Source organism: Leptopilina boulardi, unplaced genomic scaffold (assembly GCF_019393585.1).
Source record: "Leptopilina boulardi isolate dan_hultmark-lab unplaced genomic scaffold, ZJU_Lbou_2.1 LbouV2_350, whole genome shotgun sequence".
Classification (NCBI taxonomy): Eukaryota; Metazoa; Arthropoda; class Insecta; order Hymenoptera; family Figitidae; genus Leptopilina; species Leptopilina boulardi.
In genome coordinates, this window is record NW_026137919.1 from 194,427 (window position 1) to 216,428 (window position 22,002).

Here is a 22,002-nt window from a genome sequence, read left to right on the forward strand (position 1 = left end):
TTATAACATTATATGGCATTAAAACTTTTATAATAAATAAAATAAAAATTTTTTATTATCTCTCTTTGGTCACTAGAGGGCCTTAAAGTCAAGGCAAAAAAAAAATTTGGGCAATCGGCGGACAGGCTACAGCCTCTCAGGGACATCGGATCTGAAAAAACAAAAAACCGTTTTGAAGCTGAGACATGTCATTAAGCATCCCCCCTAACCCCGATAAAAAATATTGAAAATTAACGAAATGGCACCGATTTAAAAAAAAATGTCAAAAATTAGGTCTTTTTTGGTTAGTTTTTGAATTGTAGCTAAAATCCAAAAAGAAATAGATAATTGGATTTAGGGGGGATGCTTAAAGAATTTAATTACGAAAAAAATAATATTTTTTTCAAAAAAATTGGTTCATTAGAACTCGAGTTATGCTGTCCGCCAGTTTCAAAAACAACGTTTCGAGAAAAACTCGATTAAACATTTATCTTCCGAAAGCAAACAATTTTGTCAGAGTTTGACACTGGCTTTTTACACTTTAAATCAATAAAAAAAATTTTGGAATAGACATTTCTTGTGTGCCAAAAAATACTCTTTCGAATGGTGTATACAAAAATTGTTGAAAATTTTAAATAAACAAATGACACTTGTTTTTTTAAACAAAATACATAAATTTTTGCACTGAGCGCAAAAGTGCATTGCGCTACATTTTGTTGTGTAACTTTTTTATTTTTTCAAATTTTGATCTGGAAATTGAGGATTACCCTCCTAAGATGATTTGGAACACGAAAATGCAAAAAAAATCGATTTTTTGGTCGGTATAAAGTGTAATACTACCTTAAGTCCTGGAACTTAACGATATATGTAATGTGAGTCCTGGAAATTAACGAAGGGCATTAAAAAAGGTCCCGGAACTCATTGATTCATATATATCTATATTCGAACAAAAATATTCTGATTTTCAGACTCCAGTAGTAGTAGTAGTGCGATTCCAAGTGAGATTTTGACTTTTTCGGAGTAGGTTCTGAAAGAGATTTATTCCTCTCATTTTCCTTGACATTTTAAAAAAATGTAGACCTCAATCCGTTTATTAGAACGGAAGATATAGCAGTTTTAAATTTTTTGTTATTATTGCAAATCTCGTAAACTAACAAATATTTCAGGCTAAAATTTACGTTAAAGATTAGTCTTACTATATATAACAAAATTCCAAAGTTTCATTGCAATCGGTTAACCTACTCCGAAAAAGTCAAAATCTCACTTGGAATCGCACAGTATTTTCTGTTGCTTTCAATCGTAAGCATTAGAATTAAAAATTAGTGACTTCCATATTTTAAAGGACGTTTGCTTATATGAAGTATATGTTTTTTTCGTAAGTCGTGGAATATAATAACATATGTAAATTTGAATACTGGAACTTAACGAAGCGCCTTAAACCAAATCTTTAAACTTAACAATTTATAATGGATTGTTTAGTAAAAAATACTGCTAGTACTGCACTCTGAAATTCAGAATATTTTGATTAGAATATAGATATATGAATCGATCAGTTCCAGGACCTTTATTAATGCGCTTCGTTAATTTCCAGGACTCAAATTACATATATCGTTAAGTTCCAGGACTTCAAAAAATAATATATTTTTCATATAAACAAACACCCTTTATAACTTAAAAGTCACTAATTTTTAATATAAATGTATAAATATATAATATGTGACCTGGACAGTGAAAAGCGGGCTTACGTGCGAAAAAAAAACGATTTTTTATTTATTGGTGATTCTGATAGAGAAAATTTTTTTCTATCAGAATCACCAATCAATAAAAAATCGTTTTTTTCGCACGTAAGCCCCCTTTTCACTGTCCAGGTCACATATTATATATTTATATATACAATTTTGACAATAATTAATAAAAATTTCTATATAAGAAAAAGTTATTTAAAAAATTTTAATAATGATTTAATCTATAGATTTCAGTAAAATATGAACATTATATAGGTTAATCGATTCCTTTTAATGCAAGAAGTAAGTTTTTTTACCAAACAAAATAAAATTTACAGTGAAAAAAATTTTTAAATTAAAAAAAATTTTAATATACTTGGAAATGCTTGTGTCAGATTATAGGTATTAATGACTGCAATAAGCATTCAAAATTTCAGGACAATCCATCAAAATGTTTCTGAGATAATTTGATCATAATATTTTGTAACATACACACACCCATTCACACACATACATCAGAACATTTGATCAGAACTTCAAATATATTAATTCTAGGTGAGAATGAGTATGATATAATGATATAACCTTTTTTCGCAAAGTTGAAAATCGTCACGAATGCAAAGCTTCCTCACGAAGAAGCAATAGAAAAAATTAGTGTCCAATTTTTAGGTTATTATAAAGCTTAGGCCGTGAAAAATTAATGAACAATTATTCAAAAAAAATTTTCCTAATACAATAACAAATGTGAATATAACACCTGTTTTCAGAACTAGGCAAAATAATAAAATGGTTTAAATATTTCGTACATTTTTTTTAACTTAGTTTTTGCTTTTATTTACATTGTAATTAAATCAAGTTAGAGTATCGATTATAAGTGACATTTAGTAACAAATACTGTAAAATAATTGAGTTAGCCTACTCTCCCGGATTTACCATACTAAAAATTTCTTAGCAGTTGAAACTTAACGATATATGTAACTTGAGTCCTGGAAATTAAAGAAGCGCATTAATCAAGGTCCCGGAACTCATCGTTTCATAAATCTATATTCTAATAAAAATATTCTGAATTTCGGACTCCAGTAATAGTAGTATTTTCTGTTGCTTTCAATCGTAAACATCATAATTAAAAATTATTGACTTTTAAGTTATAAAGGGTGTTTGTTTATATGAAAAATATATTATTTTTTGAAGTCCTGGAACTTAACGATATATGTAATTTGAGTCCTGGAAATTAACGAAGCGCATTAATAAAGGTCCTGGAACTGATCGATTCATATATCTATATTCTAATCAAAATATTCTGAATTTCAGAGTGCAGTACTAGCAGTATTTTTTACTAAACAATCCATTATAAATTGTTAAGTTTAAAGATTTGGTTTAAGGCGCTTCGTTAAGTTCCAGTATTCAAATTTACATATGTTATTATATTCCACGACTTACGAAAAAGACATATACTTCATATAAGCAAACGCCCTTTAAAATATGGAAGTCACTAATTTTTAATTCTAATGCTTACGATTGAAAGCAACAGAAAATACTGCTACTACTGGAGTCTGAAAATCAGAATATTTTTGTTCGAATATAGATATATATGAATTAATGAGTTCCGGGACCTTTATTAATGCCCTTCGTTAATTTCCAGGACTCACATTACATATATCGTTAAGTTCCAGGACTTAAGGAAATAGTATACTTTACATATAAACAAACGCCATTTAAAACTTGGAAGTCACTAATTTTTAATCATGATGTTTACGATTGAAAGCAACAGAAAATACTGCTATTAATACTGCATTAATAAATATAATCTGACACAAGCAATTCCAAATATATTCACATTTTATTTTATTTCAAAATTTTTTTCCAAAAATTTTTTTCATTGTAGATTTAATTTTGTATGGTAAAAAAACTTACTTCTTGTATTAAAATGAATCGATTACCTTATATAAAGTTCATATTTTACTGAAATCTGTAGATTAAATCATTTTTTTGATTTTTTGAAAAAAATAGTTTTTTGTATTTTTTGAAATAACTTTTTCTTATATCGAATTTTTATTAATTTTTGTCAAAATTGTATATATAAATATATAATATATTTGTAGTCCTTTCGTTTATAAAACTTTTCAAAGCGGCGGAAACAAATTTTTTTCTTTATAGAAACATGTTATATGAGATCCTTATCAATTGTCCGGATGTATGTATGTGTGTGTGTGTGGATCCCTTTTTTGTTTAGAATATAACTTTAACAGGTTTTAATGGATTTAGATAAAATTTGGTAGGCTCATTTATCATATTAATATCTCAAATCTGACCAAAGGTTTTTAAAAAATACCCCAAAAAAATTTTTTATCGTCTTTTTTCCAAAAATTTTTTTTAATCGAAAGAATTTTTAAATAAAAAAATTTAAGGTTATATATAATAAAATCGTATTCCTTACGTCAAGACGAATCGATCGATCAAGAACTTGATTTCTTTAGTTACCATGTATGAACATATGCATGTTCTTGTACAAGATCGTTGTTCCTATAATACATGTATAAGTATTTGAAGCGATGAGTTCCAGGACCTGGTTTGAGACATTTCGTTAAGTTCCAAGAAAAAAATGTACACATATTATTGAGATCTTGGATAAAAAATATTATATGCTTTTAATGTATGCAAATTCACTTTAAATGAAGGAGACACAAATATGACTAGCTATAGTGTTGCATACTGTTGAGTTCAATTTGTTTGAATTCGTTTTTTAAGGTCCTGGATCTAGCCTTTACAAATATAATGTTTCATTTGTTTGTAAATGTTAGTTTATACTGAGATATTATTATATATTGTGTTTAAAAGAATTCTAAGAACTATTTTAATTGATTAATTAAAAAAGGTAAGCTCTGAGTAATTTGCTTTTTTTAAATTTCGAATATTTCCGTAAATTTCTCAAAGTCCTCGAATTAAACATTACATATATGTTAAATTTCTTTTCTATTTTAGAGTAATTTATTAAAGAAATTGCTATATATTGTGCTTAAAGGAGAAACAACAACGGTAGCTTAAGAATTACAGTCATGACATCGCTATGTATAGCTTGTAGAACTTATATTAACAATATTTCCATAAATTTCCAAAGTCCTGGAATTAAACATTACATATTAAAAAGTAAAATCTATTTTAATTAAGTATATATATTTTATATAAAACTCCAATTTATATTCTTTTCTCTTCATTGATCCTATTTTTCACTTTTTACAATGTTACATAATTTATTTTACGAATATTAAAGAAATAATTGTGCTTTATCATTTAAGTCCTGAAAGTTAACACTACATACAAAAATCATAATAATTTATCCAATTTTTGAGATAAATGAAAAAAAATTATTTTGTACGCTTCAGAGTGCTTTAGACTATTCATGTATAGAGAAAAAAGTTAGGGTTATAAAATGTCCTGGAACTCAACACTGGACATATATATATATATATATATATATATATATATATATATATATATAAGATAGGTCTCTGTGAAATAAAAAATATAATTCTCTACTTGTTTTCTTCAATCAAACATAGTGCATCATTACTATCTGAATGTAATTTTGTGAAAATTTCAGAATAATGAATTGTAATATGCCTGTTGAAGATAACATTTCTTCATCATACTAATGCAATATTGCCAAAAGTACAAATGTATTGCTGTTAGTTAGCAAACATAATACATTAGAGCAGTATTACTTTATTATGATATCTCTATTTCAATTTTTTTTATTTACAGTATATTGCAATAATAATAATAATAATAATAATAATAATAATAATAATAACAGTAGTATAGTAAGGGGGCTACGACCCCAGTTACCGACCGAGCAGGTAATGTAGAACTCTACTTTACCGACGGAGGTAGTTCGGAGCGCCACCGCTAGATGGCGCCACTAGTTAGTTCCAAAGATCGCCGCTAGATGGCGCCACTTTATTTTGTCGGTAAAGTTAAAGTCGCTTGGAAATTTAAAAATCTACTTTATCGACCGAGTTAGTTCGGGCTGCCACCAATAGATGGCGCCACTTAATTTTTAAATTTCCTACCGAATTCCCTGAGCATGTTAGTTTGGGCTGCTACCAATAGATGGCGCCACTTAATTTTAAATTTCCTACCGAATTCCCCTACCGAGTTAGTACCAGCTGCCACCACTAGATGGCGCAACATAATTTTTTAGTTTAAATTTCCCACCGAATTCTCTGAGCGATTTTCAGTTTGTACCACAAGAAAGCGCCAGACAATGACAGCAGTAAATAGTTTATTTACATAATTATAATTTAAATTTCACACCAATGTTAATAATATATTACTCATTGAGAGTTTACCTCTTCCTGATGGCTTTAAAAGTGCTGCCTGTCTTCAACTTGCTTCTGATTTTGAGCACCCAGAGCTGATTTAATACTAGAAGCCATATGTGCAAGAGAGATAGTAGTCATGTAAATATCACCTTAGTGTCAGTGTACAATAATTTTGCAAACAATATGTATGAGAGTAAGAAGATAAACCAAATATGTCTGTCTCTTTCTAACTCATGCTTGCGAGTATAGTTATTGTACAATAGTTCTTAAAGATGATTTAATTTTTCTTTTTGCGTAATGATCAAATATTTAATTGTCTAGAGTACTGCATTGTATATTTTCTAAAACATGATTTAGTTACAAAATCTATGTTTTAAGACGCTTGCACACCTCCGGCTAACTGTGCAGGCAGCCAGCAAGAGCCAATCAGAGAGTGAGTAGATGTAAATTTGAATTTCTGTCTCTCTTACTCTTGTACGTTTCCAGCGTGGTGGGAGGCTGCCTGTGCAGTCAGCCGGAGTTGTGCGAGCGCCTTTAGGTCTCTATGTGATTGAACCCTTACAAGTTCCTAATTTCATTGTGCGTTAACCCATAGTTCCCAATGTGCAAAGTGAGTATATCCAGTGAATTAACACTGATTGGCTAGCTTTAATAGTTCTGCTGGTAGTGGCCAATCAGATGTTAGTATTGAAATACACAGCTATGAACCAACTATTTCTATATTAACTTTGGAGAAAGTTTAATACGAAATATTCGTTGCTTAAACCGGCATTTCTTACCACGAGGAAAAAAAAGAAAAGTTTTATGTAAAAAATCAAAAATGGAAGGTGATAAATCATTTAATCACGAGCAAAGCTGCGCTTCAAGAAATGTCAAGGTAAATATATAATATTTCTTTTTCCTATTTTAACTTTTGATTATTGGTACATTTCTGAAATTTCAAGAATTTATGTGAACAAAACTTTTTCCATTTTACTTTCAAATGTACAGAAATTAATATCTAAAATAAATCATCTTTTCTATTGTTAGTATTGAATTGACCTATGTTTACATAATTAGTAGTGTTTTATTTGTTCTAAAATGTTAAACATTTTGAACAACATACCGTGTAATATATTCTATTTAAACTCTCCATCACTCACATGTAAAGTAAATTCTCACTTTATTATTATTTAGTATGGAAAGTATTATAGTTTATTATAGTATGAAACTTTTTTTGTAAATGATAAGATGAGGTTATAAACTTTCAACTGAATGTCATCTCAACCTTTGTTATTGCTTATTGTAAAAATAAAATGAGTCTTAAGCGGTAAGTCTTATTATACATTAAGTTTGTTTGTTTGTCAGAAAAGAAAAGAGTTAAAATAATGAATTTTTAAAAATCCTAAATATATTTTATATTGTTTTTAATTATTCATTTTATGTAACTGTTTCAGCGTCAAAACTCTTCAAATAATGAAGAGGAACATGTTTCTTACAAAATAAAACGGACAAGATGGGATGTACCACGGTACATTCTAGTCCCATCAAAATCGGAAGCTGCGTGCACCGTGAAAAAATGTGCAGATGAAAATTGTGAAGAGGATTATGTTCCTGTAAAAGTACGCTACACAAGGTGGGATGTACCTAGATATATTCAGATGCCAATGACATCAACATCGGAAGCTACGTGCGAACTGTATTATCACCCAACACCAAAAGAATTGTTAACCGTAGATAACAAAAATCATGAAGTTCAGCCTCAAGAACAACTTCTATTCGAAAGAGAAATTGAAATTGACAATCTTCTGCCTGAATTAGATTATTCTTTGGAAGAACTACTTATAGTTGAAAAATTATGTAATGAAGAAGTTGATAACACCAGTAAAGAAGAATTTGATTTCGAAGAATTGTTTGCATTTGTAGACGAAATTGCACAAGGTTTTGTGTGACTAGTGGCTTGGTAAATTTTCTTTTTTATTTTTATATAATAAATAATTTTGTTTTAGATGTTTTGAGAAGAAGAAAAAGGTATTTAGTATAAATAATAGTGTATATAATTTATCTTATACCAAAAATTATTTTTGTAATATTTATCTTTAACCAAAAAATTATTTTTGTATTATTTAAATGATTGCGTTTTTTTAAAAAAGTAGAAAGTGATATTTTGTTAATTTATGAAAGCTGGACAGTGTAGTGTATTATTAAGAAAGAAAAATATTTATTTTTTAGAAGAAGAGTGTTCTGTATGAAATGGTTTTTAAAACCTAATAGATAAAAAAAAAAATAATGTGAACATGAAAAAAAAGGTGAAAAAGTGAAGATGTTTTTTTAATTTATGAAAGCTTGTCAGTGTAATATTAAAAAGAAAAATGTTTGTTTTTTAGGTTAGGTTGTCAATTTACAGGGTTTTTATATTATAAATAATTAAAATTAAAAAAATATTTTTTTGTTTTAGATGTTTTGAGAAGAAGAAAAAGGTATTTAGTATAAATAATAGTGTATATAATTTATCTTATACCAAAAATTATTTTTGTAATATTTATCTTTAACCAAAAAAATATTTTTGTATTATTTTTGTATTATTTAAATGATTGCGTTTTTTTAAAAAAGTAGAAAGTGATATTTGGTTAATTTATGAAAGCTGGACAGTGTAGTGTATTATTAAGAAAGAAAAATATTTATTTTTTAGAAGAAGAGTGTTCTGTATGAAATGGTTTTTAAAACCTAATAGATAAAAAAAAAAATAATGTGAACATGAAAAAAAAGGTGAAAAAGTGAAGATGTTTTTTTAATTTATGAAAGCTTGTCAGTGTAATATTAAAAAGAAAAATGTTTGTTTTTTAGGTTAGGTTGTCAATTTACAGGGTTTTTATATTATAAATAATTAAAATTAAAAAAATATTTTTTTGTTTTAGATGTTTTGAGAAGAAGAAAAAGGTATTTAGTATAAATAATAGTGTATATAATTTATCTTATACCAAAAATTATTTTTGTAATATTTATCTTTAACCAAAAAAATATTTTTGTATTATTTTTGTATTATTTAAATGATTGCGTTTTTTTAAAAAAGTAGAAAGTGATATTTTGTTAATTTATGAAAGCTGGACAGTGTAGTGTATTATTAAGAAAGAAAAATATTTATTTTTTAGAAGAAGAGTGTTCTGTATGAAATGGTTTTTAAAACCTAATAGATAAAAAAAAAAATAATGTGAACATGAAAAAAAAGGTGAAAAAGTGAAGATGTTTTTTTAATTTATGAAAGCTTGTCAGTGTAATATTAAAAAGAAAAATGTTTGTTTTTTAGGTTAGGTTGTCAATTTACAGGGTTTTTATATTATAAATAATTAAAATTAAAAAAATATTTTTTTGTTTTAGATGTTTTGAGAAGAAGAAAAAGGTATTTAGTATAAATAATAGTGTATATAATTTATCTTATACCAAAAATTATTTTTGTAATATTTATCTTTAACCAAAAAAATATTTTTGTATTATTTTTGTATTATTTAAATGATTGCGTTTTTTTAAAAAAGTAGAAAGTGATATTTTGTTAATTTATGAAAGCTGGACAGTGTAGTGTATTATTAAGAAAGAAAAATATTTATTTTTTAGAAGAAGAGTGTTCTGTATGAAAAGGTTTTTAAAACCTAATAGATAAAAAAAAAATAATGTGAACATGAAAAAAAAGGTGAAAAAGTGAAGATGTTTTTTTAATTTATGAAAGCTTGTCAGTGTAATATTAAAAAGAAAAATGTTTGTTTTTTAGGTTAGGTTGTCAATTTACAGGGTTTTTATATTATAAATAATTAAAATTAAAAAAATATTTTTATTTAATTTTGTTATTATTTCTATCCATGTTTGAAATTATATTGATCCTTTATTGTTAATTAGTTTCAGTTGTAATATTAGATTTTCTTTATTTGTTATTATTTTTGTTAAAATCACATTTTTTATTTTACCATTGATTAACAGTCTGTGACTTGAAAATATATGATGTTAATCAATGGTGAAATAAATAAAAAAAAGGGATTTTTTACATTTTATAAGAAAACCCTGTTTTATTTCCCCTTTTAAAATTGGCATATTACACGCGTAGAGAGGGTAGCCGAAATAGAGAAAGAGGGAAGATAGACGAGAGAGAGAGAGAGAGAGAGAGAGGGAAGATAGATGAGAGTGGGGCAGTTGGGCCTGGTGGGAGGTGCTGTTGAGAGTCAAGAACCGAGATCACCATCACTTTCTTTCAGGCTTCGAGAGTAGAACCATTAAAAGGTATCTTCTACATTTTTATCTTTTTTAATTATTTTTAGCTATATTTAAGATAACGATATATATATATATTTTTTTTTTTAATTTTGTAGGAAAAAATGGATAATCAAATGAACAGGACTATTGCTAGATTTTCTATCTCGATTTTTGACGAATCCTATGATAGTCACGGATCAACAGAAATATCAAGTACCGATAATGAATCTTATAACAGCCAAGCTTCAACCGTTATCCTGGACATTTCTGACAATGATGACTATCTTAATGATAGTCATTACAGTGAGAATATATTGAACATCAATATCAACGATGAAGAAGTAATTTAATCTATTTATTATATTTATTATATTTACTTATTTTATTAACTCAATTACTTATTTTTAGGTTTCTGAAACATCTGAGTTCATGGCACTGCAACCTGTCGAATTTCAGTTGATTGATGACGTTCCGGTTATCGAAGATGATGACATTCAGGTTATCGAAGATGATGATGACATTCAGGTTATCGAAAATGATAATGACGTTCAGGTTATCGAAGATGATGATGACGTTCAGGTTATCGAAGATGATGATGAGGATGTACTGATCATTAACATCAGCGACGATGAGGTAATTTTATTTAATCTAATAGTTATATTTTCTTCTAATAATAATTTTAATTATTGATTTCTTCCATTAAACCCATACTTTTCAGGTTTTCGAACTTTTTAACATGTCACCGGAGCCACCTAGAACCCCATCGCCAACTGTATCATCATCATCATCATCATCTAATTCATCACCAGATCAGAACAAAAATAAAAGATATAGGGGCATTTTGCACTCTTCTTGATTGTCCAGCTTAATTTTTTTAACAAAATAATAAAAAAATCATTTTTGCATAAAATTTTGTTATTTACAGAATCTTATTTTATGGACAAGAAAGTTAAGCAAAGTTCTATATACAAGTGTTGTAACGACAAATGTGAGTTGCGACTGATACATATAAAGACGTGCCTTTTTACGTTTTTTAGATTTTAAAAGCAAATTTGTTTTTCAATTTTGCTTTTAGTTGTTTTTTAGCTTTTCTTTTTTTTCGCTTTTCTTTCAGCTTTTATTTTAGATTTCATTTGCTTTTCGTTCAGATTTTTTTAGCATTTTTTTCAGGATTTTTAGCTCTTCTTTCAGATTTTTTTTTTGCTTTTCTTTCAGGTTTTCTTTCAGATTTTTTTTTTTCCTTTTTTTCAGATTTTTTTTAGCTGTTCTTCCCTTTTTTTCTTTCAAATTTTTTTTTTATTTTTAGATTTTTTCTTTTCTTTCAGGTTTTTTAGTTATTCTTTCAGATTCTTTTTGCTTTTTTCGAATTTCTTTTGCTTTTCTTTTAGATTCTTTTAGCTCTTCTTTCAGATTTTTTTAGCTCTTCTTTCTTTCAGGTTTTTTTTACCATTTCTTTCAATTTTTTTTCTTATAGGTTTTCACTTAGGTTTTTTAGCTATTCTTTCAAGTTTTATTTTTTTATTAGAATTTTAGATTTTGTTTCATTCTTTTTTATCTTTGGATTTTATTTTTTTTGTTTTTTATCTTTGGATTTTATTTTTTGTTTTCAAGCTTTTTTCAGGAAATTTAATTATGATTTTTTAAAAAAATTTAAAGTTTATGGGGAGGGGTGAGACCAATGATGTCACCTCCAATAACATTCCTTGTTTAAATATTCTTTTACATTGCTTGCCCATAAGATTAAAATTTTGTAGATCTGGACAAATAATTTTTTTAAAAATTAATTTCTTTTTTTCAGTCAAGAAAAGGAATGGAAAAAGCTTATTCATATTTTGATGATGATGATGACAGTAACGAAGGTGCAGAACGATTAATCGTTTTCATTATGGATAGTGAAAATGAGGAGGAGTTGGAGAGCGAAAGTTCCATATATTCGGATAGTGATGATTATGATGATGACGAATATTATGAATTTTTTGAAAATAGTGATGATGATGATGATGATGATGATGATGTCATTCTCATTATCAGTCCTATTATTGTCATTTCAGAGGTAATATTAGTATTTTAATAATAATAATAATGATAATAATAATAATAATAATAATAATAATAATATTAATTTTTTCAGATGGAATTATTAGAACCTCCAGAACCATTTTTAACCGAAGAAAAATTTAAAAAATAATTTTAAAAAATGTATAAATAAATAAATAATTATTTTCTAGTTGAATTACTTTCTTTAATAGTGTGTGAGTGTATGTGTGTTAATTGGGGTGGATGATAGTAACATACGATAGGAATTGCGCACGCATTCTAGTGGTGGTGGGGTTGTAGTGAAAAGTGGGGGGATACTGATGATATAAAGCGATTCCCATGCCACAAGAGTCATTGTCTCTCCGTCAGCTTTTCCAAGTAACAGTAAGTATTAGTTTTCTCTTTACAGCAGCTTTGTTTCCAGCATTTTTTCTTTTCATTTTTTTTCATATTTTATTGCAGCATTTGTTTCAGCATTTTACTTTCAGCATTTTTTTCAAATTTTATTATTGCATTTCTTTCAGCATATTTTCAAATTTTATTATGATATTTCTTTCAGCATTTATTTTCAGCAATTTATTTCAAATTTTATTATAATATTTCTTTCAGCATTTATTTTCAGCAATTTATTTCAAATTTTATTATAGTATTTCTTTTAGCATTTATTTTCAGCAATTTATTTCAAATTTTATTATAGCATTTCTTTCAGCATTTTTTTCGAATTTTATTCTAGTATTTCTTTCAGCATTTATTTTCAGATATGTACCTTTTCTATTTTAAGAGCATTTTAAATTTCAGAGCATTTTAAATTTCAGAGCTTTTTAATATATTATATATTTATTTTGATTTTCATCTTTCTGTTCAAGGTTTGTTTTTGACAAGTATAAAAAAAATGGATTTAGAAAAAGTAAATGCTGTTGGACGCATGGAGGCTACCTTACCAACGAAGCCACTTTCCGAATTGGTTCCCAAGGGTCGCTACATGATTAATAAATTAACCAAAGTACAAACAAGATTCGGAGGAAGGATTATGACAGAAATAGATAATGAATTTATCACTTTTCTACCAGCCAGATTTGTGAAACTCTTCGAGGATGAGCCGAATACCTTGGAGATGATGCAAGAAGCTGCAAGTTTAAACAAGTTATACATGAAGTACTTGGGAGGACCATACAACGCCATGGAATTCAAATTTAAATAAATGATAGTGAATTTTTTAATTATTGATGTTTATAAAATATGAATTTTCACATCAATAAAAAAAATATATTTATCTATAAATTGGATTTAAAATTATTATTTTCCTTGTTAATTTTATTTTCAGGAATTAATTTTAAGTTTTATTTTCAGAAATACTCAAATTAAATAATATTTAAGGGATAGGTTTTTAAAATTACGAGAGAGAGATATTATTTCAAATTATTCATGTTTATTTTTTAAAACATTTAAAAATTTTTTTTTTTTTACAAAAAAGATTCACAATTCTCGTAGAAAGATTTCAGTGCAGAATCAACTTCATCAATTCCTTTAGCAACAACACTTATATATTGGTTTGGAAGTTCCAAAAACCAATCACGTAGAATTCTTACATTTCTTACAGCACAATTTTCAGTATAAAGCGTATGATGAGTACACGTAGTTGACAATTCAGACTTAATTTTTTTCAGGGATGGACAATCAAAATCTTCTAAATTTTGCACATTTAGTAAATATTTTTCTAACCACGTCTTCTTCTCTAATCCTTTGACGTAGATGACTTTAGCACCTCGTAGTACATCTTGTAGAATTGGACGAAGTTCATCGTAAGAGACGTCTCCAGCTGACCAATGAATTCCATGGTAATTATGTGTAAGCCAAAGATTTTCACTTTTATAGCGTCCTGGCAATGAATTCCAATTACACGGAGGTTCAAATAGGTAGACGATTGGTTGAGCATCAGCCTGAAGTGGAAGTATTGCCAATTCTTTAAAGACAAAGTCATTGTAGGGTCTTTTAAAACCTTGAACGTCTACGATGAACTCCATCCTGAAACAGAAAATGAATTTCTCGCCGAAAGTACTGCATTTATAGCCCAATTATACCCCCACCAACACTTTTTAGATTACCCCCTCTCCTCTATAGCAACTTTTTAACGACGCCGCTGATTGGTTTATATTGTACAACGCGATCATGGATGATTAGGCAATATGCAGTAGTCTCAGCCGGCATGTTATATCCTGATTCAAATTCTAATCGTACATCTACTGATGCCTGTTTCAAAAACTCATTTTGTTTTGAACAATCGATAACAATTAAAGGAAATAATTGTTTAAAAATATTCTTTGTTAATATAGGTTTTGAATCTTTTCCATAGTAAGAAGTTTGAAAATTAGCATACATTTCATAAAGTAAAGCATACTGATTTTGATCAAAGTTTAGATTCAAATTACCATAAGGATAATACTGAGAGTTTAAAAAGAGTTTTACGTTTGTAATATTACAATGATCAAAATGACAAGCATATTTTTTTCGTTTATCTTTTCTCGCTGTTTGAAATCCAACAATTACATATCGTGGTTTTTCCAATTGGGTGGAAGTTTTGATTTGCCATAGGACTTTTGAACTTGTAGGAACTAAAGGATATTCATACATTTCCCATGATCGAAAACTTATTGAAATTAAGGGGTCTTTTTCGATGAATTTCAATAATTTTATTTTATTATTATCAGCAGGTAAAATGTATGGAATCATCCATTCTAGTTTATTGATGAAAATTTTAAATTCTTCATCAGCTCCTTGTCCTGTTTGAATTATAGCATTAGTGTCATTACGCGCTCTTGTTAAAATAAGTTCATGTTTGGCGTTCATAAGAATTTTCTTATAATCCTCGGCAAAGCCAAAAATCATGCTAAGTGGAATTGTAACATCAAAATATCCATTTTCTAAAGTTATTCTTGCATCAGCTTCAATTTTTGAAAACCCTGCATTTTCTATAAGATTCAGCTGCGGTGGAGTTAGAGATACTAAACTTTTCATAATAGTTGTATGTCCAACGTATTTGCATCGATCAATCTCGATGCCATTTAATTCATAGCGAACTTCATCAAATAAAAAACATATTGCATTGCTAGTCAAGTGTACGTTTTCCGTAACAGCAATGCCATCATTTTTAGTCAATTTTCCAAATATGTGCAATGAACTTTTACTCGGTAAAATACATAAATCTTGATGTTGAACTGCAATCCGAATTTCATCACTATTGTTAAAAGATGATGAAGCATATGGTTGATGAGCATGAATTTCATAATGAGCTATGGACTCATCAAAATTCACTGCTGCTGGAATGTTGAGAATTTCGTCCATTTTTATTGCAACAACACCCAAAAAATATATAGATTATTTGTCTTGGCGTTTTCCTTGTGGTATGACTTTTAGGCCTACCTTTTTCAAGAATAGGCGATTCTGAGGTGTTAACTCCTTGTGAGACAAGTTTAGACTGATTTTTCTTTGGCATGTTGGTTGACTTTTATAGCTTCCACCACCAACTTTTTGATTATAAACGATTCCCATTATATTGATTTTATATGCAATCGAATTGTTATAGTTTCTCCTCGAAAATTAATCAAATCACCATCCTGATCAACAATGCGGAGTTGAATATTATGTATTGTTTTGACCACAATCGGAAGGTAAATGACGTGTGCCGGCACTTCCACAATCTTATATCCTGGTGGAACGCTTGGAAAGAATTCATGGATGGTGTGAACTTTTTGATTATTTATATACGCTCCAGATGTAATGTTACACTCAATTCTAACTGAATTTACCTTGAGAATAGCTACAGGTAAATCAGATGTATGTGTTTTATTAGGTGATAATTTTCGGGGTGTAAATCCCAATAATTTACCAATTGAATCTTCATGTTTAAAATCAATGGGTAAATTTGATTCAACTAAACTGCGTAATGTATTGTTATTAGGCTTTATACTAATAACAGTTCCAAGTTTCACAGAATCTTTTATGCATGTTTCAATATCTTTAATTTCATAACTCCCAGTTGGTATATCAATTACATGATTACCAATGTAAAATTTATTGTTACCTTTATCAATATTGGGAATAGAATTAAAAGTCAGTAATTCAACAAGACCAAGAACATAATGTTTATTTGGATTAAGTTCTATTGGTGGGAAATATTCAGCTTCAAGAACTGAATAATTTCCCGTCAACGTTAATGTAAACGAATCACTCATGATGAGGTCAGTTTATATACTAAAATAATACAAAAGTTACATGTTCTTATATAGACTAAAGCTGCTCTTAATATTAAGTTGTTTACATAAAAATTTTAAACACAAATGTCCACATACAAATGTATCATAATTTTGATATCTCTTATGATTATATTTTATTAAGCTACCATCACCCAAGTACGTGATTAGATCTGTTGGTGGAGGAAGGTTCCCAAAACTATCAAAATACATTGTTTTATTATTACATTTTTTATATGCTACCCAGTGAGTCCCAGGGCCTTCTTTATTATCTAAATTAATTATTCCTGACTCATGTCGATAAGGCCCTTTAAATGGTAGTTCATTTCGCATGAAAACTCCACGAAAATGTGGTATTTTTACAGTTTTGGCATACTTTGTCAGATCAAAATCAGTGAGTGGACGGCGAGGTAGCTTCAATGCAAGTTTTTTTTCTTCTTTGATGTTCGTTTCTTTTTCTTCGCCACTCCTTTCCCTTGAATAAAGGGTGTAATATGCAGACCAAGTCCTTGTCGGTATGGTTTCAAATGTAATCCTTTTCCAAGTGATATTTCCTCCATTGCTTTATTGTGACGGTGAGCTTCAGCCAATTGTTCCTTAGCTGTTTTAGATTTATTTACAGCTTTTATTATTCCCGAAGCTCCACCAGCAAGAGCTCCCAATGCACTTAGTCCAGCAAAAATTGGAACTAGTGGTAAAATACCACCAACTTTAGTAGGTACGGGAAGAATGCGTGGTGATAAGATTTTTGATCTTCCTCCAGCATTCTTTATTGCTTTTCTTGCACCTATCAAAGCAGCTCTAATGGATTCTCTAGCAGTATGACTAGGCATCATATTTTTTCTGGCAGCATTAACAACTCTTCTTAGTGCAACTTTCTTTTTCTTACACATGGTTTTTCTTTTCTTCTTAATTGAAGTCTTCTTCTTCCTCTTCATTCCCATACCTAATTTTGATTTAGCTTTCATTGTTCCAGATATTGCTAAAGCTGCTGCCTTTTCACTTATAGTAGAATCTCTAGCCGTAACACGTTCCCACGCCTTTTCAGCTAATACTTTATCTGCTTTGTTCCTTTCTTTAATATTTTCTCGATTTTGTGAATAAGCAATGTCATGTGATTTGCATGCAGCGTCTAATGGATTAATTCCTTGATCACCTCGAGATAATCGCTTTGCCAACTTTGTACCAGGTCCACAAAATTGGTAACCAGGTAAATGTAACTCAAATGGTAAATTATTGATAATACGGTTGACTAAGCCCTTACCTCGACGGTGACCTTTTTTTTCTACGTTCTGATGCAAAATCATATCACGATGGTTGATGTGAGACTGACTAACAGACTATAAATGTCTGGTATTTATAGTTTTTAGGGCAGTTACTATCAAGATGCAGTTTACTAAACAACCTGTGACACTCCCAGTCACAAGTATTGACGTTGAAACTAATGAAAAAAAGAATAAACGTCATGGCACTTTATTTTCAGACAGTATTCGAGCTGTATTTTGTGGTCCCTCGAATTGTGGTAAAACAAACGCACTTCTCTCTTTAATCATACATCCGAATGGTTTAAGTTTTGAAAATATTTACCTATACTCTAAATCTCTTCAACAACCAAAGTATAAATTTTTAGAAAATGTAATCAATAACGTTAATGGAATTGAATACTTTCCATTTAGTGAACATGAAGAAGTAGTATCACCAAAAGATGCTAAACCAAATTCAATTTTTATTTTTGATGATATTGCTTGTGAAAAGCAAGACAATGTTAGAGCTTTCTTTTGCATGGGTAGGCATGTAAACGTCGACAGTTTCTACTTGTGTCAAACGTATGCCCGTATTCCAAAACATCTAGTGCGAGATAATGTAAACTTACTGGTGCTTTTTAGACAAGATGAAAAAAATTTAAAACATGTCTATGAAGATCATGTGAATACAGACATGTCCTATACTCAATTTCGAGATTTATGTTCAGAATGTTGGAAATCTAGTAAATATGGATTTGTTGTTATTGATAAAGATAGTAATTTTAATGAGGGTAGATATAGAAAAGGATTTGATTGCTTCATTACACTATAAATACGAATTCTCTATTTATTATTAAATTAGTATTGTTTGTGTTCGCATGATGAAAACATGTATCGAAAAGAGCAAGAAACACTCCGTCAAATAGCAAAAGCAAGTGATGCTATTAGACGAAAACATCGTTTACTGAAAATGGGGAAAGAAGCTGCAGAGACAATGTTAAAGGAAACTCTGCAACCAATAGTTACACCTCTTCAAAAATTGGTAAATGTAACTGATACACCTTTCAAAAATATAAAAATTGAAAAAAAAAGATAGAGGATAATGATTTCTCTTTTTCAACTGCAATTGATGATGATGATGAACAGGAGTTTGATACAACTCTACTAGATGAAACTTTACTTGATAAGAGCAATAACGTTGAAAAAGAAGATGAAGAAGAAAGTTACGAAAAGCTTACAAATAAATTTATTTTATTGTTAAATAAGAATCGAAAACTATTTCTAGATATGGTTTATGGAATACGTAAACTTCCTGACGGTTCTTTCATAATTGGTGATACACCGATTGAATTTGAAGGCTCAAATATTAAGCTTGTTGGAAAGCAGAATTATTTGAAAACTGCTGGATTACTTGAACTTTTATTTAAAAAGAAACCTAATGAAGCTACAATAAGTTCAGGTGATTTGGAAAATTATAAAGAAATTCTCAATGCTACAAATGCATATCGAAAAAATTACATGCCAACTGCACCTGTAAACATAACTAGAAATTCTAAATACACTAATATTATTTCAAAGCTTATCAAAAGTACACCAAAAAGAGGTGGTGGTGTTTTAAAGAAGAAGAAGAAGAAAAAAAAGCATAAAAATATATTACCTCAATTTATGTTTGCAAAGAAACAATTTAATCCAGACTACATCTATTGGGATGATCCAAACGAACTTGTCGACCGTTTACGACTACTCATAGCATCACAGCAAGCTGGTAATCCAAGTCATAATAATGAGATTATGTCAATCATAGAAGAACTTCGTGAAGCGAGAATAATATATTAAGAGAGAGCAGAAAGAAGAAGTGCTTAGTATTACAATGAGTGTTGACGTGTTTGGACATTCGTTAACACGACTTGTTGCCTCTACAAGTCGTGGACGTCCTGGGCCTTCTGGAGTTGGATTTAAGGTTACTGCAAGTGGAGACTACGATATTGTTAATAAAAGACTTTGTAACGTTCAAGACGCTGAAGATTTGCATGATGCAGTAAATTTGCGACTTGTACAACAAATTGTTAAAAACGAGATAAAAACTATATTTCAAATTACATCTTCTTTAAGATCAGCCATTGATGATTTGAATATTTTAATACAAGTTGTTGAAGATAGAGTTAACGAAAAACTTAAACGATTTGAATCCAAACAGAATATTATAATTAAGGAAACTACATTTACTCAAAATGATGATGATGAATGATAAAAAGTTAACAGTTGTAACTGAACTGCATAAACAAGCGAGAAGGAATTATCCTCGTCGTAAAGTTCTAATGCGTGGTATAGATGAAACCTGGCAAGCAGATTTGGTAGAAATGATTCCTTACTCCTATTCCAATAAAGGATTCAAGTACATGCTAACAATTATAGACATATTTTCAAAATATGCCTGGGCTATGCCTGTTAAAAGTAAAAGTGGAAAAGATATTTCTTTAGCCATGAAATTAATTTTAAAAGGAGGACGTATTCCAAAAAATTTGCATACTGATAGAGGTAAAGAATTTTACAACTCTGAATTTCAGAGTTTAATGCAAGAATTCAATATTAATCTCTATTCAACTTATAGTAATTTGAAAGCATCTATTGTTGAAAGATTTAACCGCACTCTTAAGAATATGATGTGGCCTCAATTCAATTTGCAAGGTAATTATAAATGGATAAATCTTTTACCAACTCTTATATCACAGTACAATAATAAAAAACATCGTACTATTGGTATGAAACCTAAAGATGTCACCGTAGAAGATACAAGAGAGCTTCTTAGACGAATCCGTAAACTGAGAAGAATTCCTTTACGAAGACCAAAATTCAAAGTTGGAGATAGAGTTCGAGTTAGCAAAAATAAAAGTATCTTTGAAAAAGGATATACTCCGAACTGGTCAACGGAAATATTCACTGTGAATCAAGTTAAACGTACAAAACCAGTAACATACAAACTTACGGATTACCAAAATCAATCTATCGAAGGTGGTTTCTATGAGGAAGAACTTTTAAAAGTCAAATATTCAGATGTTTACCTTGTAGAAAAAGTTCTCAAGACTCGTGGTAATAAAGTCTATGTAAAATGGCTTGGATTCGATAACTCTCACAATACTTGGATAAAAAAATCTGACATGTAATTTAAAGTTAATCTAAAGTTAAAATAAGTTAAAGTAACGTTAAAGAAAGTTAAAAAAGATTTTAAAAAGTTAAAAAAAGTTAAAATAATGTTAAAAAAAAGTTAAAATAAGTTAAAAAAAGTTATAATAAGTTAAAAAAAGTTAAAATAATGTTAAAAAAAGTTAAAATAAGTTAAAAAAAAGTTAAAATAATGTTTAAAAAAAGTTAAAATAAGTTAAAATAATGTTAAAAAAAGTTAAAATAAGTTAAAAACAGTTAAAACAATGTTAAAAAAAGTTAAAATAAGTTAAAATAAGTTAAAATAATGTTAAAAAATTAAAATTAGTAATGTAATTAGGTTAAGGTGTTTTGAATAAAAAAAAACATAAAATATAATGTACATCTTTTATTAAAAAGAACCCTTTCTTTTTCTGACAAATTTTTTTTTTTATATATTTACATTGGCATATCATCATTATCAATTTTTACAATTTTATAATGTCCCCATGCAAGGGTGTCTGTACTGTTGGTCAATAGATACCTCTTATCGTCATAAGGACTCAATGCAATTTTTGTTTGTTTTAATGTTTGAACATTGTGCAGTTTTGATCTAATAGAATACTGGATTCTAGATTGAATTTCAATATTTTGCAGGCAATATACATAGTCATCAAAAACAATATTTTTCTTAACAACTCCAGCCTTTACACCTTTGGCCTTCTTTATGAAATCTTTCTCTTCAACCCGGACGCTGTACATTTTGCTCCGCAAACCAACAAATTCAGTGACAATTTTGCCACAGCACTCATCTTTCATAATCCTAAAATTTTTTTGTTGGCTTGCGGAATACCGTAAACGTTATTAATCGGATAATCTGAAGTATCAAACATATGAATATCTGCTTTCATATCTTCATAAATGTTTGAGCATTTAATTTCATAAATAAGGCTGTCGGTGTCGGTGTACAATAATTTCAATTTTTTTCCGTCATACTTTTTTAACATATAATTATAATGAAAATCGTAGATTAATGTTTTGGAAACATCCAAGACTGCTAAGCCGACATAGAGAGGCTTGTTCA

The 22,002-nt window shown here is 28.7% G+C and overlaps 2 protein-coding genes across 2 annotated transcripts in view; one reads left to right on the forward strand and one right to left on the reverse strand.

Moving 5' to 3' along the window:
* Window positions 1-22,002, forward strand: part of LOC127286122 (uncharacterized) — a 570,090-nt gene that overhangs the window by 19,718 nt on the left and 528,370 nt on the right. The gene's annotated exons all lie outside the window — the stretch shown is intronic.
* Window positions 14,399-15,625, reverse strand: LOC127286130 (uncharacterized). The gene has a single exon (XM_051312444.1). It carries the CDS (start codon window positions 15,623-15,625, stop codon window positions 14,399-14,401), a length of 1,227 nt encoding a protein of 408 aa, XP_051168401.1.

What these genes read in the sequence shown, in the direction of transcription:
- LOC127286130 (XM_051312444.1), bottom strand. Translation starts at nt 15,625, where the DNA reads ATGGACGAAATTCTCAACATTCCAGCAGCAGTGAATTTTGATGAGTCC.